The sequence below is a fragment of the Xenopus laevis genome, chromosome 5L (assembly GCF_017654675.1).
Source record: "Xenopus laevis strain J_2021 chromosome 5L, Xenopus_laevis_v10.1, whole genome shotgun sequence".
Classification (NCBI taxonomy): Eukaryota; Metazoa; Chordata; class Amphibia; order Anura; family Pipidae; genus Xenopus; species Xenopus laevis.
The window spans coordinates 76,836,768-76,863,678 of NC_054379.1; the positions used below are offsets into that span (position 1 = coordinate 76,836,768).

At 39.0% G+C, this 26,911-nt stretch overlaps 1 protein-coding gene across 3 annotated transcripts in view; it reads left to right on the plus strand.

Moving 5' to 3' along the window:
- The first annotated feature begins 532 nt into the window (after positions 1 to 532).
- The window catches only part of cep85l.L (centrosomal protein 85kDa-like L homeolog), a 136,885-nt gene continuing 110,506 nt past the window's right edge, over positions 533 to 26,911 (plus strand). For 2 of the 3 annotated variants that reach the window (XM_018263258.2, XM_018263259.2), the window contains exon 1: positions 18,426 to 18,798. In XM_018263258.2, the coding sequence (XP_018118747.1) occupies positions 18,744 to 18,798 (55 nt within the window). In that variant the 5' untranslated portion in view covers positions 18,426 to 18,743. Of the gene's footprint in view, positions 606 to 18,425; positions 18,799 to 26,911 lie in introns of those variants that run through there. The other variant, XM_041562966.1, reaches the window with a different exon arrangement.

Here is a 26,911-nt window from a genome sequence, read left to right on the forward strand (position 1 = left end):
TATAATTAATTCCTATTGGAAGCAAAACCGGCCTATTGGGTTTATTTAATGTTTAAATGAATTTCTAGTAGACTTTTGGCATGAAGACACAAATTACGGAAAGATCCGTTATCCAGAAAACACCAGGTCCCGAGCATTCTGGATAACAGTAGACTAAACCAATATAATCTTGAATCTCAATAGTTTTGTCAAAACTTGCAGTGGTATGAACTTCACCACAAAATACAGAAAAAAGGTTAAATGATTAATGAGGTTTTAAAAAAATGTAGCAGTACTTTTCCTGACATGTAATTGCAGAGCTGAGGCTCGCAGAAAAGCAATGTTTCTAACAGACAACTACCAATAACATTTGCATAAATGATAACTACGTCTGTAGTTCCCCTGCTGTCAGTTTCTGTTAGAACTGTCTGTTGCTCACAAGCACAGAGCTCAAACCGGGAAACTACAGCATGCGGCAGCCTGGTTAGAAAAAAAAAGAGCTGACACTATTTTCAGACCTCTGTAAAGGGTTCTGTTACCTCTGCAATGAACATTGCTGTTTCCTGCCACTTGCAAGTAAGCAAAGAGTGAGCAAAACAGCTCAGCAGCAAGGATGCAGAAGCCAGGTAAGATTAGACATTTTTCTATTTTGTCATTTTGGGTGCACATTTTAGTTTTATATTTAAAGTGTTTCTGGCGCTGAAAGTCTAGCAGGTGTCCTGGCTAACAGACATGCTGTGTGAGCGCCTGCTCCCGCCATATGCTTACCAGCTAAAACATCATAAATCTATTTCTCTGACTTAACCCCTTGTGGTACAGCAGGTGGAAGGTCAGTCAAATGGCCCAACCACAACAGCTTGTTGTTCAGTTGGACATATCTTCTAAATGATACATTTACATTATTCCAGTACTGGGCTGTAATAATTTGATTGTTAAAAGCACTGTTACTATAATGCCAGATTGTTTTTTTTTACCAGATGTATTTTTAATAATTTATATTATGAAGTGGTGAATGTTTGGAAATAGTGTGATGCTTTGGGGAGATTTTTCTGTGAATCTGTTGTAGCTACAAACTATTCACTTTTAATGATAACCAGCAGTCCTCCTTCCTTGTTGAGTAAATAGAATCTGCTTCCTTAAAGAGTCAAAGGATTCTGGGAGTTGTAGTTTTACAAGAGCTAAAAGGCTGCAGGTTTAACATCTATGATGTGCAGTCACATACAGAACTTCAACACCCAATAACCATGATGGTACACCTAAAAAATATTGGCATCCACCGACATCCTGGCACCTAGGGTTGATTGTCAAATATATTTGACATTGTAATGTATAATTTCAATTCTGTACATAAAATGCCTATTCACCTTATGATGTTGCCAAAAATAATTCCATAGAACCAACTAGGTACTTGCTTATGGTTATTTATGTTGTGCTCAAGAGACTAACATTAGCATGAGTAAAATATGGTCAATACACGTCAGTTGCATACCTACCCTAGTCTGTAGTATTCTAAATTTACCCCAGCAAACTAGAGGGGCCCTCTTCAATAAGAATAAATGAGCTGTCATTGACTACTGATTACATTACTTGGATGGTCTTTCTTTGAACTTTTCAAGGTTGCCATGGTTGCTAAATAACATTGCTTTCTTGTAATGTACACCGAACGTTGAATATACTTTCACAATAGAGAATCTTTTGGTGCTTGGTCATTAACATGCATTTCATTACAGCTTAGAATGTTAGTGTCTTTACAATTAACTTTATAGATGACTAGAGCTACCAGCTTTCATTAGCTTACAAATATTGTGTATGTTTTTGACTTGCCTTTCTTTGAAATATCTTTACAGGAACTGTGCCTTATTTTTAAAAACTGTACTGAAGTAATTGGATGATTTTATCACCAGTAATTAGTTAATCTGTCTTCAGTCATCGTATTGGTAGAATTATGACCAAAAAGTGTGAGGTATGTGGAAGTTGTGGCACATATTAGCTCATTTCAATGCATTTCTCATATGGATATAAAACCTGGAGTTTATTTTCAAATGCTGGTGACTACTTTATATTGACCATGGTATCCATATAAATGTATGCAAACAATAGGAGTTGCAATATAACTTACCTTGGTGCATATTTAAATAAAATACAGTATTGGCAGTAGAATTAATCTCTAGTGGTGATCAGTGATTCCACATCCTTCTGACTTTTCAGAATTAAAAATAAGGCCATTTTTTTAAAATACACCATCAACTCGGTGCTTTAATGCTTAGACACAACCCTGACTTGTCCCAAACACCATATACTTTTAGTCAAGCCCATTAAATTTGCATTCTACAAATTGAAGCTGCATCCTGTGCACCTGCATTAATAACTGCATCTGGGGGTTAAAAAATTCTGGGGACTACGGCCCAACTGACCCACCTTGTCCCTTTGTTCCACCATTGGATCAGTATTGGACTGGACATAATGAGCCACACACTGTAACTCCAGTCTATAGAACATATATGTTCATACAGGTTAGGGCTCATTTACATTGCCCTACATAAAGGGCATATACTGTAGCCAGCTATCAGCTATTTTTTAAACCTTATCCACTGTGTGTGGCATTGTACAACTAGAAAGGTCTGTGTGCTCACTGACGCACTCTCCTCTGAGCATGCCCTGATTGGAATGCTGTCTGCGTTATGCAGCACTCCATTCTAGAGGGGTGGGTGGGGGAAGGCATGTAGGTAACTGCCTCCTGCCAAGTCCATATCTTGTGCGTCATTCAGAGCAGGAGCAGGGCTAGCTGCTCCTTCAGATGCTGTGCTTGCCACTGAGTGCTGGATTCTTCATCAAGTACAGTGCAGCACACAGAGGGGCACAAGTATTTCCTCTTGCACTTGCATCCACTGGGATCATAAATGACCCCTAATGTACAGAATATCACAACTAAATTAGTGCCTACATTTTACACAATTCAAAATGTAGACATATGAAATTCTTAAAGGAGACAAATTGTGTAAAAATAAGAATCTGCTAGTGCATGATACTCCTCTGACTATAGAAGGAATGTGCTTAATAAAATATGTGCTTGGGGCTGAATTATTGAAAAATTCTCCCAAAACCCAACTAGCCTTGACCATCTGTGCTAGCTGTGCAGGGGAGCCAGCGACACTCAGCACACTGCACTATAGGATAGGAACCAATCAGCACCTAGGCTGACCTGATGGGGAACTGAAGCCTGTGTGACTGCAGGGCTGTAATTGGCTGTCCCCTAACTCTTATTTGAAACATAGACTGCGACTGTAGCAGATCTATAGGGAGCACCAATAAAGGGGCCATTTTTAAAGATAATATTATTTTTTTAGCCCCAAGTAAAACTAGCACTATGTATTATTGCCAGCAAAATTAGGTTTTTGTTTACAAATCCTATATGTCTCCATTAAATGTAAAGGGTTAAACTTTCAAGTTGTGAAACACATAGAATGTGCCCTGTGCCCTCAACAATGAGCCTACTATTACATCTTTTTGTCAGTATAAAATCAATATTTGTAAGTGTTTGCTTGCTCTTGATCAAACTAATATCGACTAAATAGTAACAAAGCAATAAGCTTCAGCTTCTCTGTTATTTATTTTTGGCCGTTCAGATATTCTCCTTTATAAACTGAGTGAGTTCATGTCAAAGAGGGGGGTATACTTTTCCTTTAAAAACACATCATGTGTGTGTTGCTTTTCTGATGTTTATTTATTTTACATGAATGGGTAGCAGGCATATTTTTATTTCAGCTATAAACGTATGATGATACAAGTATGTACATAATTGTACATAGTGACTGCTCTATGCTGACAGGTATAATAATGAAACCTTCCTTCTGCTGATGTGTTCTTGTTTTGTTCCCTTGGGTGGTATTAAATATAACATAATGCATCAGGGTACATGACGTGCACTGCTAATGGACAAGGTCAAGAAAAGCCTGGGAGATCAAGATATGTTCTTTTCTAGGAGTGCTTTGCTTTTAACAGCATAACAGAAACATCTATTCACCTCAAACACTACATCCCTTTAATAAAATTTTTAGGGATGTACCAAATCCACTATTTCGGATTCTGCCGAACCCCCGAATCCTTCATGAAAGATTCAGCCGAATACCGAACCGAATCCTAATTTGCATATGTATATGCAATTTAGGGGTGGGAAGGGGAAAACATTTTTTACTTCCTAGTTTTGAGACAAAAAGTCATGCGATTTCCCTCCCTGTCCCTAATTTGCATATGCAAATTAGGATTCAGATTCGGTTTGGCCGGGCAAAAGGATTCGCAGAATCCGAATCCTGCTGAAAAAGGCCGAATCCCAAACCAAATCCTGGATTCGGTGCATCCCTATCATTTTTAGATGTCTGTTCCTGTTTCAATATTTTATTAGATCATTTGTTATTATTATAGGTTACCAAGTCTTGCAATGTGTAGCAACCAATGAGATATTTGCTTTTAAACTGTTGTTTTGTAAATATTGAGGAACCAGACCTATTCAAACTGCGCTCCCAGTCTAGGCCTGGACTGGGATTCACAATAGTGCCTGGCATTTCAAGTACACAGAGGCCCAAGCAGCCCCCCATCAGCCCAATAAATAGTGACTGTCTATGGAAACTTACAGCAGCCCTTCTGGCATTTGCCAGAACCCACAGTCTAGGCCTGCTCCCGGCTAGCAGAACACTGATTAGGGGTCATTTACTGTGAGGAGGGCAGTGTGCAATCAGCCACATTTTTTTGCACTTTGGACACTGCCTTCCCCTGTTTCTGAATTATTGCCTTTTTGGAGCACAGAGATCTGTGACTACACTTATGAATACAACACTACCTGCATACAGCAGCAATGGTGTAACTAACATACAGCAGATAACTTGACTGCTGGGGGAAGGGGAGCCAGACAGTTGCGGGGTCTGTTTTATGCTTCCAGCTCCCTGCCACCACTCAGCACCCATTTTTTAAAGTAAATTAAGGAGTAATCAGTATGTATGAGTAATTAATGTGTGTGGCTTAGGGGCTTGGAAGCTTTGAGACCCCCCCCCCATGGAGGACCCAGACAAGTTTAATTGCCCCCAAACGTTACAGTGCTTAACCCCAGTGTTATATTCATGAGGGGTCCTGCATTCTGCCCCTATTGGTCCCCTAAATTGTGCGTTATTCAGATGTTAGGGCACTGAAGAGGCTGCAGGCAAGGACAGGGTTGACATGTTGTGCCCCTTGATGCTGCGGTCTGCATCTTATGCAGCCAGACCAGGGAAGTGCTGCCTGAATAAGCACTAAGTTACAATATAGCTGTCTTGGTCTTGGTAAATGACCGCTATTACATACCCATCCTTCAATGCAGTGACCTACTTATTAATTAATATGTATATTTATCAAAATGTAATAACATTCTATTCACCATGTATAAGTGTGATGGCACTATATAAACAGAAATCTACATATAAGCATACGTAATTCTTACACAGGATCACAATGTATTAAATACACATTTATGTCGATTTTGTAAGGGAGCACTCCTCAAACTGGAAGCATGCTGTCAAAGTAATACAAAATGGCCTAGCTGCTGTTTAAAACAATTAACATTTTGATTTAATCAAACTGACCTAACCAAAATGCTGAATATACTGTAACTGAAATGTTTTCATTGTTATGACAAGTTGTTGATACATATATACCTTTTACAGATAGATAGATGATAGATAGATAGATAGATAGATGATAGATAAATAGATAGATAGATAGATAGATGATAAATCTTGGAACTGTATAAATCCCACTCATCTTTAGGAACTTGGATTTGTGTCTTGATCAAAATAAAATGAGTAAAATAATTTTGCAAAAACAACTATTTTTTAAATAGGAAGTCATGTTAAGCAGGAAATTGCCACATGTGCTATAGGCTTACTGTTCTTTATAAAAATCACTTAAATAGGACCCAGATACATACCTCTCCATGGTCCATATTTACGGTATGCTTATAGGATGGGCCTTACTGTGGAATAGATGGTGATTGGGGCAGGGCCACTTTAAAGCTGGCCATAGATGTTAAGATTTTTAAAAGATCAGATCCTGATCGTGAGACCACGATCTTCTCAGAACGATCGTACGATCGTACGAATTTACCATCAACTAAAAAGACCAATTTGCCAGGAAAACAAAGGGGAGCTGCCTGCTTGACCCTGCAAACATAAATAGATTGCACTGGGGCCGACAAAGATTTTTTGACCTGGCTGATCAATTTCCTGACAGATGTCGGCTGAAAAATCGTAAGATGTACGATCGTTAGAATCCCACTAACCGCACGATAATTTCAAAGGATTGGTTGAACTTCCCTAAAATCGGTCGTTCGGCAAGAAGAATCGTCGCGTCTATGGGGAGCTTTAGGTACCAGGGCACATGACCATGGCAAAGAATAATCTTAGTGAAGATGAAGTGAAGAATTGATCTGTGCTTACTGAAGTAGACATGATCCTCAGGTGTGCTACCTGGACCAACAGCTACCAGTGAAGATAAATGACAAAATAGGCACATAATAAGTAAAAAGTTCAATTAAAACCATACTGTAGAGCTCTTTGTGTTGATAAAAATGGATAAGGGTTATCTCTTATCCAATCTTCATAGACACATAGTAAAGGTGGCTATACACGGGCCGATAAAAGCTGCTGACAGACTGAGTCGGCTGCTTATTAGCCTGTGTATGGGGCCCTCAGATGGGCTTCCCCGATCTAAATCGGGCCCGAAAATCGGCCAGATGTCAATTGAGCATGGCTAAAAATCCTGTTGGATCGCAGACCGCATCTGTTCTTTGATGCAGTCCCACGATTTGACCGCCCGTACTCCTGAATTATGGTCTGATCATTGGGCCCTAGGGTCCGTGATCAGATCAGTCCAATATCGCCCCCCTCAAGGTGGGCATATCGGGGAGGGATCCACTCATTTGGCAACATTAGTAACATATCTGCTAAATTGCATAAATGCAGTAGTTGCCCAAAGTGTCACGATCGCCGCCCGGAGCAGGTCCAGGAGCTCCGGGCGGCGCGTCCTTCCCTGCCGGCGTCGCTTCCAAAATGGCGGCGCCCATGGCCGCCACGTGGGTAGCGGCGCCGGCGCGATGACGTCAGCGCAAGGACGCCGATGACGTCAGAGTGGCGCCAAATTCAAATATAAAAGCCTTACCAAGACGCCAGAATGGCGCCCAAGTATAGGATTCATTCCTGCGAAGTTTCCTGGGTTTCCTGTCTGCCTTGTTGAAGATATATCTTGTTCCTGTTTGTTGCTGACCTCTTGCCTGGACTTTTGGACTTTGCTAATATTCTGCCTGCCTTTGAACTCTTGCCTGGATCCTGACTACTCTTTTGATTAACCCTTTGGACACCGCGACCTTGCTCCCTCAAGAGGGCTTCCTCCTCGATCCTTACTACCTCCCTGGAGGGACCTCCCGGCTCCCTGACACAAAGCAACCAATCAGCAATTCGTTTTGAATAAATCTACCTGTGGTTAGAAAATGATAACAAAGATCTAATTGGTTGCTAAAGATAATTGCACTGGTGCAATTTAGCAACTATCTTTGTAAGTCAGCTACAACAATTTGTTTTATACTAAAATACTTCCTTTTATGTGAAATATAAGCAGTCAGCCAATATAGTTTATTTAGAACTGTCATTTGGGAATGTCACTCTTACTATCACAGATGGTGAGGTTTATTGTGTGCGTGTATTTGTGTGCACTTCATACTAACAATACCTCTTTTTAGAAATAGGTCAATACTGTTAACACGCAAATATTAATATATTTGCGTCTTAACAGTGTTGACCTATTTCTGTTAAAGAGGGATTGTGAGTGCACACAAATGCACACGCACACAATAAATATCAGCACACTCATTCATTCAACACAAGAAATATTGTTTAGGGGGGAAAATGATAAACCATTTATTTATTGCTAGAGGATTAGTTCTGTATGAGTACAGTACATCCAGTTTTCAGTGTGTTTTTGTTGTTTGCTATGGGCTATAGATATCTAAAGTGACTGAAATGTTCACTCAATAGCTGTAATGAAGCCCAGAGAGGAAGGAAGACTGGGACATTGTTTACCATTCGGTATGAGCCCCAGGCAATGTACTCTTCAAAGTCCTTTGAATGCTCTATAACTTTCTAATGCAAAATCTGACCCATTTTTTTTCATTCTCATTTGGAAACATATTTCTCAGTACTGTGCTTAGTAACTCTTCAACACACATTTTTACAAGTCTCAGTTGCTTATGAAACAAGTAATTTACAGTTGGAGTTATTGGAAAATGCTGAAAATGTAAAACACATATATACACATATATATATACACACACACACACACGCATGTATGGGACCTTTAATCCAGAATTTTCTGGACCTGGGGCTTTCCGGATAATGGATCTTTCCGTTATTTGGATCTTCATAACTTCAGTCTACTAGAAAATAATTTAAACATTAAATAAACCCAATAGTCTGGTTTTGTCAGATTTATCAAGGGTTGAAGTGGATTCGAGTGAATTTTCGAAGTTCATAAAGTTTGAATTTCGAAGTAAATTTTTGGGTACTTCGACCATCGAATAGGCTACTACGACTTCGACTTTGATTTGAAGTAAAATCATTAGAATAGTCAACCATTCGATAATCGAAGTACTGTCTCTTTAAAAAACTTCGACTTCAATAGTTCGCCAAATTAAACCTGCCGAAGTGCTTTGTTAGCCTATGGGGACCTTCTAATGCATTTTCCTATGTTTTTTGTAGTTGAAGTAAAATTGTTCGATCAATCGCTGAAATCATTCGAATCGTTCGATTAGAACGATTTAAACGTTCGATCAAACGATTTTACTTCGACCGCAAAACGGTCAAATTCGTTAAAAAAAATTAGACTTCGATATTCAAAGTCGAAGTATAGCCATTCGATGGTGAAATTTCGAAGTATATTTCACTTCGAAATTCGATCTTTGATAAATCTGCCCCTAAGGGATTGATATACTAAAACTATACTTAAATTAATCTATTTTTTTTTTATGAAAACAAAACCATCAATAATATTTCTAGAAAAAAATTCTAGTGACAAAGTGTTATAACAAAATCGATTTTATCAAATTTTCGCTGACAAAACTCTACTTTTTTGCAGTGGCGTAACTAGATATTACTGGGCCCCACAGCAAATTATTTTTCAGGCCCCCAAAATTTTTAGCAGTTGACTTGTTTTACCATTATTTATTGAAATTGCATATGAATTGGGGCCTCGTGGGGCCCCTATACCTCCTGGGCCCCCCTGCAGGCGCAGGGTCTGCTTCCTCTATAGTTACGCCCCTGCTTTTTTGGATTATTGGACTAAAATCCCAACTTTTTTGGATTATCCAGCACAGTTCACAATATCAAGAAACAAATTCAGAGATATTTGCCATTGACTTTTACGTGACCTTGACAGCTTTGAGATGACATATCTTCAGATTCGGATTTTTAGCAGCTATGGGGTATAATAAATCTTTAAAAATTGCAAGTTAGATTTTTCCCCCTAAAAACCTCTACCAGAAAAAAATGAGGTATAACAAATGTACCCCTAACTGTAAAGTTTTATGGCAGGTCAGAAAAGAAAGGGTTTTTGAGAATAATGAGTTTTGTAAACTGCCCTTTAATGTATTAGCTTTTGAGCCTTTTGTTATATTGAGTAGTTATCATTGTAAATAAATGAAGCCTTGCACAATCGACACACACCTATGGGCAGATATATCAAAAGTCGAATTTCGAAATTACGTGAATTTTTTTTACTCTAATAAATTTGAATATACTTACAACTTGAAAAAATTAGAATGTCTAATATTCCATCAAATTTAAATCTAGTTCGAACTCGGCAGGATTTGGTTATACATTTTCGAATTAGGACTGTTTCCATGGTCAAGGTGTGATCAATCTCACATTCAAATTTACATTCAAATTCGGGGATTAAAAAGGTCGAATTTCGTGTGAATTTTTTTTTTTTACTCTAATAAATTTGAATATACTCGAAATTTGATTGGAAGGTTACTTAAGAAGAAATGTAAACATCCAAAACTAGAACGAATATTACTTACCCGAAAACTCAAATCAAATTTGACTAAACTCAAATCAAGTTTTTTCTCAGAAAAAAACTGAAATGTCAGGAGGGCTATTAACATCTTCAAATGGGTCACTGGACCTCTCACATTGACTTATACATGAACTCGGCAGGTTTTAGGTAGCGAATAATTGAATTCTAATTGTTCCAAGGGTCAAGGTTTGATAAATCTCAATTTTCGATTTCAAATTAAAATTCTAATTGAGTTTTTTATTCCCAATTCTAATTTGAGAGTTTTGACCAAAAAAAAAACAATTTCAAAAATTCCAAATCCAATTTACTATTTGTCCTTTAATAAATCTGCTCCCAAAAAAACAATTTGAGAATTCGAATTTACTATTCAGCCCTTAATAAAGCTGCCCCCTATTATGACTATGAATCTTTTATCAAATGGTACTACAAGTGAAAACCACAACAGTTGTCTTACGGGATGATTGTTTATGTAGTGATAAATACCGTATTCGATTTCAACAGATACAAACAAATACTGAAATGGAAAAAGCCAACTTTTGCCAAATGGTGATTATCATGAATGTTTTAGGAAAGTGTTATCCTATAAAAAGTTCCTGTTCTAATTGTAACAGCAGTAAACAAACAGCAGCGTGACTGGCTGTCTGAGTGAAGCTATTTCTGAATACTTGGGAATGGCTGTAATGCCACAAATAGCATAAAAGGCACATTGAGAAGCATGTGGGAGTAGTAATGTTATTCATGCTGTAAAGAAAGATAGTCTCTGCCATGAAAATATCTTTCTTAAATCTGAAAGCACGACAAAGAGCCCAGTGGTCACACAGTAGTCAGAAAAGCTATGTTAAAATTACAAAGGTCAAGAGATAGGGAAATATCCCCAATTATAATAAAGCCTCACCTTTTAATTAGCCCTTGACAGGCAAACAAATCATCTGCACTATTCATGTACATAAAAGCTATTTAATTCCATGTGGACAGACATAGGTTACCTGCACCAGATTACCCTTTGAGAGAGATAATGTAGAATTTTGTAGTGTAAATGTGTAAAATGTCTAGGTTTATTCGATTCTGGGCAAACCTTAAACATTGCATTGCAAATTAGCATGAGGATGGGGTCACCCCATTCCTGTTCTCTTTGCCCTTAGACTGTCTTTCATTTTTCAGACTGGTATTTGTGTTTTTCTACAGGAGGCTCTAATTCTGAGATATTCAATAATCTAATTGTACATCTGTTTTGACATTTTGATTGCGACTGTTTATATTGAATATTATGCAATTGTATATTTTTATAATAACAATAAAGATTGTCTTTGTACAGGTTCTTATTACAGGCTTCATTTCCACAATCCTAGTGGAGATTGTTGCCAGCATATATACTGGGTTTTCTTCCTGTGTTTGCACCTTTTTTGCTTATCATAAGTAATTGGGCTGTGGTGCACAGACCTATCTTATTTATCCTAGCTGATTAGCATGAGCAAGATGTTACCAGCTTCCTGCAGCCAACATTTTAACAAGGACACAACATACCATGGCTTGTGTTTGGAAGGTTTCCATGGGTAACTGTTTTGTTGGTTGAGACAGTATTTCTGGAGATATCAGGTTTTGGTTTTTTTTATCAATGTGACACCAAATAAGATGTAGTTAAATTAAAACCCTTTTAACCTGCTATGTTACCTTTTGGAGGACAAAATAAGAATATGCTTATGTATAAATGATTAGCAATGCACATGTGTTTTTAATTATTTTAATGTAATTTCAAATCCACTTTAAGAATTTCAGCTAATTTACAAATGTCTTATTACAGAGTAAGCTTTATATTATTTAGTTTAGTATCCTGAAATATCTGTACACTTGGACAGAATGCGTATAATACCCTTACAGCTAAGAAAAGTAGATTTGCAAATCTTGAATGGCTGCTGTCCAGGGTGCTGGACAGGTGACAACCCTCCCAATCCTTTCAACCAAAATTAATTCACTTGGGTCCTTTTCATCACCATCTGTAAAAGCTTTTCTGCTAATGCTACTGCTATACGATTTTCCCTGAAAAAAAATGGAATTTCTCAAACCACACAGTAATTTGATGCATGTGCATATCCGCATATCACTTTCCCATTTCTCATATAGCGCCATAGACAACCGCAATGCCATGTCAGAATGCCATGGAGAAAGTGGCTGTTGCATGACTCTTAAACGTCATATTTGTAAGTATTAAGAATTATTCCCTTTGCTCAAGCACATAATACAGTGAATGTTATACACAGCACTACCCAATAAGCATGCAATGTCTGTCTCATTGTGAGGACAGCAACTTGTGAAATCACAACCCGCTCAATGTTCACCAGGTCATGCTGCACTTGACTTTCTTTGTGTGATTGTGATTTTTGTAGCCTTTTATAGCCTCAATGATTCTTTTATACTTTCAAGTTATTCTCCTTGCCTGCGTTTTTGGCTCGCTGACAATTGACCAGTGCTGCTTAGCATTGCTTGCGCTTCTTCTCGGTGCCTGACCTTGCTTCTAATCATTTTACTGGACTATTTAGGGGTTTATCTCATCTAACACTCAGTCTACCACTATGGCCATATAACATTACCATCTATTTTAAGAATATCCTTTAATTTTTTATATAGCACTACACTTCATAAAAACTTATCAGTCATATCTGTCTGTAGTCAATCTTTCTAGCCAGAAGAAATAAAATACATCGGAATCACTGCTTGTGGTGATGATATTTTCTCAGGTCTTTGTCCTGCTTGTGGAAATCTTGCCTTATGAATTATATAACCAAAATGTATATTGCTACTATGGTAACCTGAAATTGTTGCACCTATATTGCCTTTCTCTTTCATAAATATATCTTCATTTAACTAAAACCAATCTTGGCCATTTGACTATGCCTAAATCTGCTGCGTGTGCCTGCACCTGGGCGGATGCAATTGTGCAGGCAATACAAGAGGCTAATGCCAGTGTAGGGACTGATTCTTGGCTTGTGTATTTTATTTATTATTATCAGGCCGATTTTCAGCCCTGTCTGGAATTTGCCTTAGGCCATTGCCACACAGCCAGGCTGTGGATAAACTTAGGCTTAAAATAAGCTCTATGCTCAAAACAGCTCTCTTTTGTACCTGTACCTACAACCACTGCAATGACCTGGCATTTCAGTGCTAAACTTGTGAGTATGCATTTTGTTGCCGAAATTCGAAAGTGTGCCTGCACCCAGGCTGATTCGAGTGTAGAGGCTGATTCTCGACCTGCCTTTATCTAAATCCGTTGCCTTACACCCATCACTGAACAGTTCAGTATGTAGATTAGATAAGACACACCCAGCAAATCTGATCTTATTTAATGCTACATGAAATATCAGTATGGTTACAAAGCAGGACTATATATTATTATTATTATTGACTTAGTTCTGACAAATTATGCAGGGCTTTAGTATATGAAATAATACATACATACTGTATGTCATGCCACAGGGTAAGTGTTTTGTGTTACATTCAGAAGGTTGTGGCCATGATAGCAAGCTGCTCAAAGGTCAGACCAACCATTGGAATTAAAGCACATGTAGCTATTCCAGGGGCTTTGACCAATATACCTTTTAATGCTCAGATGGCTGAAATTGAGTTTGTTTGTCTGCAAATGCTGCCAATAAGAATCGTGAAAAAGCCAGCATGAGCAAGTGCACGTGATTCCCACTGACATCAATAGGGAGCAGTTGCAGGTGTTTGGATGTTCTGTCTTGTGTGTGGAAAAAACTGAGCAGGTAAAATGCAATAAACTATTCCAAAATCATGAAGTGGTTTAAAACAGATTAAATTACTTTGATAATATGGGCATTCCTTTTATTTTTATTTTGGCTCTTAAAGGAGTAAATAAAATGGTTCTATTTTGTTTCAGTTAGTGTAGGAAGTTGTCATTTTTCTCAGGCCAAACACAATTGGCCAGAGGTTTGGGAAGTGGGATGTATTGTTAGGAAGAAATGCTTTAGTGAATGAGTAATGGATGTCGGCAACATACTTTTAGCACATGAAGAATAGACTAAAACCATAAACTGATTTTCAGATGATAGGGATAAGACTATTTTGAGGACCAATTGAAGTATGCCATAAATATATTTTCTATTCTCAGTTGCAAAGCATTGCAGAGTATTACTTTAGATATTTTCTTCCAGAGACTTGGGGAACAAGGGAGCAGAATGGGCTGCAGCTCTCAGCATATACTCCACAGACTTAATATGCTGATGTCAGATACTTTGTGCTGTAAAGGTCAGGAAGGAATAGGTCTGCTGCCAATAAACACTGCTACAAACAAGCTGCCAAGTACTGGCCTAGAGGACAGAATGAAGGAAGGAAACAGCTGGACACTGGTCAGAAGACTCTTGAGTACAGAGAAATGACAGTGTCCAATATGTTAGTCTTGGAGCCTCTTGCGTCAGATTTGTTGCCGTTACACAATGTGTTCCTTTCTTGAATATTATGTAACCCTATCTTGACCCAAAATGCCTTTTCCTGCTACTCATGGTAGAACATGGTCACACTGGACTCCTCTTCCCAGACAGGCCCTCGCTAAGTGAAGGGTGAGGTTGTTGCTCAGCTACACCTCTCTGCTGCGAAGAACACAAATAGAATGCCAGAGGTTCTTGAATTCAAAACAAAGGGGTATATTGGCAAAGGCACAACAGGGTTTAGTCACAGTATCAGATGAGGACATGAGGTAGTTATATGTTTATCTATCTCATCTGATATGGTGAGTAAACCCTGTTGGTCAGATACAGTCACAGTTTGGCAATGTGACACCACTGTTGAGACGCCAGATAGATTTAAGTAGGGCTGCACTGAATCCAGGATTCGGTTGAATCCCAGCTTTTTGCGGCAGGATTTGGATTCAGCTGAATCCAAGAGTCTGTCCAAACCAAACCCTACACACAAGTGTCATTTCTTTCCTGCTGAAAACCTGTTTGCTGTCACAAGGGAAAGGATTCAGATTCAGTCTAGTAATCGATCGAATCCTGTGTGAAGTATTTGTGATTTGACTGAATCCTTAAAAATAGGACTTGTTGCATCTCTAGATTTAATATACACCTTTAGGTTACCAGTTAGTGGTTTGACTCCCGTCCAGACTAATTGTTTAGGGAGTAATACACTAAACCTGAATATCTTCAACACTGCAGTCCTTTCCCTTCAAATGAGTTATGCCTCCAGCTCCAGCTATCAATCCTTGCAGCACAAGGCTACCCTTCCTAGATATAGCTCTCTATCTTAGGTCCCTAGACCCATCTCTTTCCAATCACTATATTAAAGTGTGACAGGAAGTGGTCACTAAGTCTATGAGCCAATAACAAATATATATAATTTTAATAAGATAACTTAAAAACAAAGGCTTGTTCCTAGCAACAAGGGGAATAGCACTTGATGTGGATTTCCAACCATAGGGACTGTTAAGCCTATGCTTCCCTACAACTGTAAAAAAAATAGCCATGGTCTACAAATAACATGACAATGGTTAATAACATTCTCAGATGTGTTCCTAGTTGACTTTTGGCTTGGGATGTCACTTGTCTACTCAGACTGGTTTCTAAAGTTCTACAGGTTTACAGGTTACTCAACCAGGCACACATATTAGTGATGTGCAAGCTGACCAGAAACCCATTGACCCATGGGTTGGTGACAGGTTGGGCAGGTTCAGGTTTAGCCAATCATTAAGGGTTAGGGTTGGGTGCAGGTCAAGCTGGGAAAGTACACATCTTCTCTGCCCCTGAAGATTCCCTGTCTTGAAACCAGAGGCATGCACAGAAGTAGCATACGGAGCGAGAAGACATGGGTATGGTTGGGTGCAGGTCCTACAATGGAAACATTTTGTGGGTTAGGGTCCAGTGCGGGTCCAGTTTTTCCTGACCCGCACACCTCTAATGCATACATCTTATATGCAATGCCCACAGTCATTCAAAACAATACATATTGATTAGCCAAATATGTGGCCCCTTTACAATAGTTACTGTCCTGCAAGAATTTTGGTCACATACCCCTTCCAGCTTCATAGCCAGAAGTAGCCTTGATAGCTACACCATCTAGAATTGTACTGTTCTGACTGCAGTCAGTATATTGGAACATGACGTCTATTCTTGAGTAAGGGGTATACTTGTGTATAAGAGACACCAGGGGAACCACTTTCATGGCTATAGATCCAGTAGAAGATGTTTCATCAAGTGTGTGGCATTACCATCGATAGTTAATTAGATCTGGGCAAAAAATAAAAGCGCAATAATTTGCAATCCATAGTATCCTGACCATGCTGCATCCTCCTTGCCACACTCCTGATTTTACTCCAAGCTTTACCTCTTTCTGAGGTAATTTGTTATATACCTGAATGCTTTCAACTGAGAAGGTTACCAACAATTCAGTAACAAATCACAGGGAGCAGGTGATTGTGGGGTTTGGCCCTGACTATAGATATGGGTCAGTCAATATCAGCCTTTTCAGCCCCCGGTCAGATCATTTAGAAGCCATAAGTAATCCACCCATAGGCAGCAGAGGATTTTTTTGGGCTGAGGGGGCTAAGAAGAGAATGACTGAAGGCGCGCCTCTGCAAATTTTTGGCCACACCCATTTGTTATAACCAAGCCCTTTAGACTCCACCTATTTTACCATGTGCTTTGACCACATTTTCAGGAAATACAAACAATAATAAGTAAATAAACATAGTAATTTAGGTTGATAAAAGACACACATGCAACCTTTTGGTTTAAGTGAAACCTGCGTAACTGCTAGTTGATCCAAAAGAAGGAAAAAACTAAAGGCTTCAAAAAATTCCTTCCTGACTCCAAGATGCCATTGGACCAGTCTTTGGATCAACTTTGTACTAAGTAAGATCTTTAACCCTGTATTTTCTGTATACCCTCAGCACTCAGAGCAGGATGGCAAAGTAGCAAATATATGTATAAATACCTCCACAGAACTCATAGCAGGATGGCACAGAGGGGTCACACATTGGCAATTTAATGTATTAATACTCCAGAACTTAAATGGCACAGAGACTATTTCATATATAAATACCCCAGAACTCAGAGTCCATTTCATATATAAATACTCCAGAACTCATAGCAGGATGGCACAGAGACTATGTCATGTATAAATACCCCAGCACTCATAGCAGGATGGCACAGAGATTATTTTGTGTATTAAAACCCCAGAACTCAGAAATAAATATTACACTTTGAGAGCTTTAGGGTAGTGGCAGACAGAGAGATTAGTCATCCAGCGACAAATATCCCCTACTTCGGGCGACTAATCTCCCCAAATGCCTTCCTACCGGCAAGAATATGAATCGCTGGTGGGAAGGCATATATTTCCTAAGTAGCCTGAAGCTGCCACACAAGGAAACTTCAGAAGTCTGAAGTGATTCGGATGCCATCCCACCGGCGATTCGTATTCTTGCTGGCAGGAAGGCATTTCAGGAGATTAGTCGCCCAAAGTAAGGGAAATTTGAAGCTGGGCAACTAATCTCCCCGTCTGCCGCTACCCTAAAAATGGCTGATGACAGCAAGGAAAGGGCTAATGGTCACAGTGGGAGAAGCCAAATGCCTGCAGGAGTCTTGATAAAGGCAGTGCTTGTGGGAAGTGGGAGAGTCAATTAACAGATAGATTGAGTAAAAAAGCTGACGTTCTTAGCACTATTCTCCCAGCACACAGTTCAGGAAAGGGGGGATATGGAAAGTAGCCAGCCACCAGCTTGCCTTCCCAGTTTTTCCAGAGTCCATGCTGAAGGAAACAGTGGGCGGCAATTTCAAATCAGTGTGAGTGAGTCTGCAGCACTTTGGCTTATCTGCTGTGTGCCAGCTTGCTCTCCTCTCACTCCAGAAGATCACAGGCAGGAGGAGGGCCCCAGATTGAAGTCAGTGAGGTGATTGGGCCAAGCATCTGTCACAGTGTGTGACCGAGGAAGGAAAAGCTGCTCCTGGGTCCTGCCGTGGTGGAATTGGTCCAATCGGCCCCCTGGCAAACAAAACTGAAGCAGGAGAGAATTACACATATCCCTTGTGTTCTTTTGGTTTTCAAATCGTGACAATCCCTTGCAGTCAGTCTCTGTATTTCACATCTGCTTGGCTCCTATACTGACTGCAAGACACAAGCATGTGACAGTTTATACTTGTTCCTCACCTATTCACAGAATCCCCCTTTAGCCTTCTGCCTCTGTTTGGGGCTGGGCTGATGACAGGAGTTTTAGAAACGGGTTTCAGAAATGGCACCTATTTTGCAAGGTAGGAGGGAATACAATATACAGGCTTGGAAGAGCTGCCAGATAATGTGGGTGCCCCCTTAAGGCTGCCGTGGGTGTTGTTGAGTCAGAGTGAATAGTCTCTGGTTTCAGCCTTGGCTCCTCCTTTCCCTTTCCCTTCCCTCCCCTTCTCCCACCCCTTGCTGCCAACAGCAGTCAAGCTTGGAAACCGGACTGAAAGCACCGGGCCCCGGACAAAGGAAGAAGCATTGGGGAGCGACCATGGCCAATAGCGGATGGGGATTTTTTGAAAACACGTGATCCAGAGTGTAAACTTCAGGTCTGATCAGCGAGCCCTTACTACAAAGTCATCACCTTGTCCTCCCCCGGATTAATACCGTGGATTTGCCCTGCATCTGACTCCTTTATTAAATACCCCATTGGGACGCTCTCCCACGCAGGTATGTGGGGGAGGATGATCACAGATTACGGATCCGGATTTAACAGCTATCCCGCAGGTAAACTGAAAATGCCATTGCCTCTACCATGCCATTAACTCTGCCTCTCAGCTAACCTACCCTTACTCGCCTTCTGTCATGTAGCACTGCCACCACTAACCCAGTCACTAAGAGAGTGGACCAGTCTTTAGAAGCAGGAGGTATAGGATCAGCTCCTATACATAAACACTGAGAGACATTGTAAGGGCCGTTCAACCACACACAGTGCTAGGGGGTGTTTTGTGTAAGGAATTGCTATGGGGAATTTGCAACATACAGTAGGTAAAGTATCAGGGCTGTACATTATATAAATGCACTTTCTGTTACATGGTATGCACAAACTTACATCTCTCTATTTCTCATGAGCCACTAAAAGAACAACAAACATACATGCTGATTGGTCACATAGAGGTTCCAGCCAATAAACAAATTTATGTTTAAAGAAAATATGGGGAAAAAGCTTCCTCTTTGCTGACGTGGGGTCAACTTCAAGTGAAAATCTGGTGTGGGGCTGTCCGTGTAGGTGCTGCAACACAGTGGAACATGTCACCCTATTCCATTACCCAAAAAATACTTAACCTGTAGGTCAGGAACCAGGGAATGGGCCCCATTCTGTTTGTGGGGTTTCATGCGCATATTTAATATGTATGGGGAAAAAGCTTCCTCTTTGCTGGCGTGGGGTCAACTTCAAGTGAAAATTTGGTGTGGGGCTTTCAGTGAAGGTGCTGTAACACAGTGGAACATGTCACCCTATTGCATTACCCCAAAAAATACTTAACCTGTAGATCAGGAACCAGGGAATGGGCCCCATTCTGTTTGTGGGATTTCATGCACATATTTAATACAATAACATTTCTATTCAACATTAGAAACCTCCAGACTTAATTATGGTCCCATAAGAATAAGGCTAGGAAGCACTGCCTTAGATTCAGAGAAAATAACACTGTATTTCAATTAACAATATGCATTTCTGAAGTCAATGTTGTAAAATTTGAATAATGATAAATACCCAGTAGTCTGATCTATTCATGCTATTTGTTGACAGTGCTGAACCACTATGATCTGGTCACCAGCTTCAGATGTTCTAGTAGATGCTAATCCACCTTTTTGGTACCGCTGTGCCAAAACAACTTAATTGTCTGTGAATATTCCACAATTTATTTAAAAAGTTATAATTTCTTTGGGGAACTTTAATGCTGGAAATCAGTTGTGGTTCTATGCAGAAGCAGACTATGAAGAATTCCATTAGTAACTTTATTGTATCTGAGAATAATATCCAGTAGCCTTACTTTAGGAGGCCAGGGCAGCTAACTTCCTACAGAATTTAAAATTAAAATATTATTTTTAGGAGAATTGGCATCCTTCTTGGATAAAGCAAAGACTTTATACTGCTCATAAATAATAATGATATTTTGGGAAATTGCAGATTCATTTTTAAGATGGCTTTCAGCTTTAGTTTCTGTTTAATACAATTATTATTAAAATCCCGTTTGGGTAATAATACTTGGGGAAATTTATTTTGGTTGCTCCATCTGGCATCACTTTTTCAAATGAGTACCCACTTCTGCCTTTTGTTGCATTTTGTAATTAGTGGTGGAATGAAGGGCATACATAAGTGATGTGAGGCAAACTTATATCACTAAACTACTCATAAAAGTAGTGCATCTTTCATTGCCCTGCACCTGCAATTGTCCAATGTTACAGGATAAAAATCCAGTGGAATGTGGCTACATAAGGCCTGTAGAGTGCTGTAAGACAAATATGTTAAGTGTCTTTCTAATATCCAGTAACCTCATTACAACCGACCATTCCCTTAGCCCAGTGTGTGCCTAATAGCATTATCTGGCAATAAGGATTTAGAACTACTAAGCTTTCAAGGCACAATGTACTGACTAGATCTGACAGATAACATAGGAGTGTTACAGATCGAGGTCACAAATGAGCATTGCATTTAAACACTCATATCATGGTTTTACCTAAGAAAGACTATTTATTTTCACATTCTGGGAAGGTTTGATCATAGAAATAGTTTGGAATTTTTGTAGGTTAAGATGCTTGGCAGTTATTCTGCGCCTATATCAGACAGGGTTTGGCTATTAAGCTCTGTTACTTTCACTGTTATGTTCCCTTTAAAGTATTAACTGAAACTGAAAAATAACACAGTCCATTTTTCGATCACAACCATAAGGGATTAATTGTTTTATGGCTGTTTGATAGTAGGCTGTGACTTACCTCAAGGAAGTTGAGTGCAAGCATGAATCATGGTTAATTTGGCCTAGTAGCACTATAAGTTGGGTGACACATTTACTGAAGCCATTTGCCAAGACTTGAGTTCAGATTTTTTTAACACTGGAAGCAGTATCTCCCTATTTCCTTTCATCGAATGTCTCCTGTTTCCTGGGATGCAGTGTTTATTTTAAATAATACAAATAGGGGCTTACAATGATAAGACACAGAAATACAAGATTTTAACGGTAATGAAATGTGACCATGCAGGGGCATAATGTGCTGCCGATTGTTTCCATGCTACTCCTTATTAACCCGGGGGAAATGTTTGCCAATTGAGCTGTGTGTGTTAGAGAGATGCACATTTGCTGAGCGTCATGGCAACATTTGCTGCTTTTTGCTCACTATTTTCTCTGGTTACATGATCTCCTCTAGCAGCTTTGCTGTTACATGTTTAATTAATATTTTACTTACTGTGCGACTCGGGACAAGGGGTCTTGTGAAAGAGTTAATGAATGAGAATAATGTTACCTTTGTTAAGCAGTTAATGTATCTTTAGCAACTGAATGGGAAACCACGTTCCTTGCAAGGAAATGGGAGGGGCTGCATGCTGTGTGTTGGCTACTGACTTTGTTACCGCTTTATCCTATCACCTACTAGTTTATCACTACTTGTTCCCCGAAAATCTGAAGCATGTGCAGTGATATTCCCTTAGACCTTGGGTGTGAAGCTGCACCTTGTTAAACTGATAAACACTGAATAAATTAAGTGCTTAAACTGTAGCTTTTAGGCATAAATTAAGGTCTTAAAAAATGGAGCTGTACAGCGTTCATTTAAATTCCAAATAGCATGCATTTTAATGTATTATAAAAACCTTTCAGTCAATGGAATATTTGCCCTCCTTTTTGAAAACAGTTTTGGAGTGGGTATCAAAGGTGTAAGCTCAAAGTTTAAAAGTTGTTAGAATCAAATATTGTATCAATAAGGAGCCACATAGTACAATATTTTAAAAGCAGCAGGTAAGAAAAGACTGAAAATAAATTGTAGTCAGCAAAAACATGGTAATACATCATGGTTTTCCAGTAATCCAGGATACCATTAAAAATGTTAAAGGTATTTTTAAAATTAGGGATAGTTCACCTATGTCCACAAATTGTAAAGCATGTCTCACCTGGCAGAAATACTGGCTTCTTTTAGGGCTCTTACTGACGAGCGGTTGAAGCTGCGCTCCCCTGCGTGCCGTTTTTCAGCGTTCAGCTGCAGCGGAGCGCAGGAATAGACGCATTTAGCATTTTTCAATGGGGCTGTACTCACACAGGCACGTGTAGGCGCCGAACGCAGGTTGAGACGCAACATGCTGTATTTTTTCCTGCGTTTGGCGCCTACACGTGCCTGTGTGAGTACAGCCCCATTGAAAAATGCTAAATGCGTCTATTCCTGCGCTCCGCTGCGGCTGAACGCTGAAAAACGGAACGCAGGGGAGCGCAGCTTCAACCGCTCGTCAGTAAGAGCCCTTAGCTAGGTCTGTCTGGTCTGGATCTGAATTTAACCAAAAATACTCTCAGCTGCCTATTCTAGCTGGGCTTGCAAAGAAATGCACAGCAAACCATATAGCACATTCCATTTACTGCACATTGGAATGTTGTTTTCTAGTGTAAAATTGTACGTGGTGCTACTATTCCAAGAATTATTACACAACTGAATGAGGAGAAAATGTTTCTGTAATAATGCTGTTTTCTGATCCTGGTTTGTGACTCCATGAAAACGGATCTAATTAGTACTTGTATGTTGTATGCAATAAGATTTGAGACAAGCATTGCTATTTGTCTTGCTAGCTCATTCAAATGCCTTGTTGGGGAGTGCTTGTTCTCTGAATAAATGTTTTCTTATGAGAACAGTCACTGATTTGAGTACAGGAAGTGCTGCTCAGAGACAGGAAGTGGGGACCTATCACTCATTGCAAAACACAACTAAACTTCAGTTGTGGAAAATATGCATCATTTCATGTGCTTGGCTTGTGACTATAACTAATAATAACACTTCACATAAATAAAGCTTTTAAAGGGAAAGCAAATTCTGTACCTTTTATGACACATGGGAGCATATATGTTGTGTAAGTTTACTTTGGATGGTAAAACCATAGCATAATAATAAAAAAAGACTGCACATTGTAGTTGCATGCTGCATATAAAAGCATTAGAAGCTTGCTCACTATTTTTGCCTTTGTCTACATAGCAGCATTGGGGCATTTTAAAGCTCTATATAACACCTGTTTCTGCATAGCTATAAGTGAGACTCTCTTGCTAAATTTTGAATAATTATGAGTTTGTGAATTAAACAAAATAAAATATGTATGTATATATATATATATATATATATATATATATATATATATATTATTTTATTTGTTTGTTTTTTTGCTGTGTAAGACAAGGATCATGTTTGAGAAATCTGTGTTAAAAAGTATTCACTTGCAGAAAAAACTTGCCCTGCACAGGGGCGATCCTGTCCCCTCTAACACCTGAGGCAGCTTGCTGATGCTGCCACCCACAACGTTGGCGGAGGGGTCCAGGAGGCTAGCACGGAAAGCCGGAAATCTCCGCTCCGGGAATCTTTGGGTTCCTTCTGCAATTTCGGTGGCTGTCGGCGCTTGCACAGTTGTTCTGGACCGGAAAATTGCTGCAACTGCACATGCGCCGATACGCCACCTACTTACTGTAGACTCCTGAAGCAGTGAAGATGCGCTGACTCTGTATCGCGGGGTAGTTAAAGACTTGGGGCCATTCACACCTGTGCAGGGGGGGGACTATGGAGGGTAGGGGTTTTCATTAGTTTAGTTTAGCTCCTTTAAAGTTACAGGAGCAGCAGTTTTGCCGTCCCTGATAATTATTGGTGCTGCTGTCTGAGGCAAGTTTCTTAAATGGCGTGGCTCCCCTGGCCCACATCACATAAACAGATTTGCATTTCCTTCTGACACAGGCTTGACAAATTGTGAGGCTCAACAACCACACCAGATAACCACCAACTGAACTTTGTGCAGACAGCAAGAAACTGCTTCTTTCATCTGCACCACTGTTAGTGTGCAAAAGATGCAGTGAATAAGAAAATATGTGTAGCATAAGCATAATAAACTGCCATTAGTTCTGTGTATTATCCATCTGTGACTGATGTTGCATCCTTTGGTGTGACACATCAGAGTTGACCAAAACTAAAATTGGCAGACCACTGACCTGATTTTTTTTTGATGAGTGCATTTTCCATATGAGTGGCCAGCTTGTAATAATATCTAGCTGCATGATTCCATTTATAATATTAAAGTATCAGTAATAACAAGTAAAAATATATTTTTACATGTAAAGATTTTATAGTTCCTACCAACGCCTTCAAATAAAATTTCTTGGCAAGAAACATCCTTTTATGTATATATCAGAAAGGTCTACAATTCTGTAGTGAGTCATTAAAGGGGGGGGTTCACCTTTAAGTTAACTTTTGGTATGTTATAAAACTTATAACTTATTCTAAGCAATTTTTCAATTGGTCTGCATTATTTAATTTTTATCATTTTTTTATGATTTACCTTTTTCTTCTGACTCTTTCCAGCTTTCAAATGGAGATCACTGCCCACATCTATAAAATAACTGCTCAGTAAAGCTACCGGTACACATTTGTAGTTATTGCTGCTTTTTATTACTCCTTTCTATTCAGGACCTCACATATTCATATTCAAATCAATTCATGGTTGCTTAGGTAATTTGGACCCTAGTAACCAGATTACTGAAATTGCAAACTGGAGAGCTGCTGAATAAAAAGCTAAATAACTAAAAAACAACAAATAATAAAAAATGAAAACTTAATGCAAATTGTCTCACAATATTAGCCACTACATCATACGAAAAGTTAACTCAAAGGTGAACACCCATTTAATGAAAGTTTATGTCCCTGGTTAATTACTAAACATTTTATTTTACACAGCTTATCTGCTATTTGCTTTGTCAACTTGTGTTCTATAGCCGTATTTCAACTTGAAGTGCTGCCCCTGGTTACACAGGAGTTTATTTATGTAGCCTATGATCTGACCTCTGAAGCAAACATGCAGTTTCTAATGGTGGCCATACACGGGCAGATAAAGCTGCCGGTATCGGTCGTTTGGACTGATTTGACAGCTTATCTGCCCGTGTATGGGGGCTTCCGACGGGTCTTCCCGATCGATATCTGGCCACGATATCGATAGGGAAGGTTGGAAAATTGAAAATCCATTCTTTTTTCATGTTATTGGTTCTTTAAATATACAATCATACTCATACTATATTTTTTTATGATAATCTGTCAATTTACTGTAAATATGTCTAAGTGTCTCTTTTGGCAGAATAACCAGTGTTAGAATAGGCTACATTTAGTTAATTATGACAAAAATTTTATTCAGAGAAGGTGCGAACTGAACCCATACCCTAGGTTTTTGTTTCCATGCTCAAAAGTTTAACTTGGCAAGCTTTTCTCTGATATAACTGCAGGCTTCCTGAGTTCAAAGTGCCACTGCTCACATGGATCTAAAATATAAACAATAACAGAATTCATAGTTCAGGCCAGTCGTGCCCAAACATGATCTGCCAGAAGTTCTTAATGTGCTTAGCACTAGATTCCAGTTAAGTCCACATATTGCCCCTCCCTAATATTATCATAGTATTCGAATTTTATTTAAACAATTACTCAACAGATAAGTGATATTAATTTAGATTTAGTTAAACCTCGATTTTTTTTCTGGTCGAGGTTTGTAGGCGGGGTTGGAATTTAAAAACTAAAATTTTTAGAGATTTATCAAACTACAAAGCTGCTATAAATCCGAAAATACGAAATCTCAAACCTTCGAGGTCATGTAGAAGTCAATGGAAGATGTCCCTGAAGTTGTTTCTTGACATTGTGATCTACTCTGGATAATCTGAAAAAGTCAGGGTTTTCGTCCGGTAATCCGGAAAGTCGATTTTCCACAACGAAAATTCGATAAAATCGAGTTTTCAGAGCTTCAGGCGTACAATATGAATTGATGCTCAATTTTGTCACAAAAAACTGAGATTAATTTGAGTTTTAGTAAATCAGCCCCTAAAAGTAAATAAAGAGTAATAAATAAAGTTTAATTTTGCCAGTATCTTCCTTTTCGTGGTGGTGGGTGAGATGCAAGGTACAATTAAAGTTTTTCCCCGCTATGGGGTCTAAAAATATAGACCTGTAATTGAGTAACATTCTGTTTGGCCAAGCGCTCCTCTTTTAGGCATTCATTTGATATGTTTATTAACCATGTACCTTTAGAACTATAATCAATATGAATTATCAAGGAAGGGCATTTTTTTATACAGTAACTGAAAAGAAAAGCTAAATATTATTTTCCATGAAATATTTATGTATTTTTGCCCCTGAAACAAGCTGTATTACTGGGGTGAGGGGCTTGTAATCATTATACTGAGATGTATAAAAGTGGTCAGGGAAGCAAATGAGGCTTGCAATTAGAGAGGTCATGCAGTTCTTTCACTGCTTTGCCTGCCTGTCTGGAATAAACCAAGCAGCTATGGTTGTATTATACAGTGGATTTGTTTATTAAATGTGGAGCAATAGTGTAGCATCAGTATAACTGCACCTAGATTTTATACAATGTTATTTGAGATTTCTGAATGATTATGGTGCTGCAACAGTATACTGTCATATGGCTGCTATTCAAAACTTTAAGTCTAAACATTTTTTTTGTAGCATGTTTAATAATATAATGCATTTAAGGAGCTTTAATGTCCACATGAATTCTTCGCAAATGTTTGGTTCAAAAGAAGGCTGTTAATTCATCTAAATGTGAAAGGGGAGGGAACAATTACCTCTTTGTTTCACCAATGTGATTTACAAATTCATCTGTACCTGAGCATAA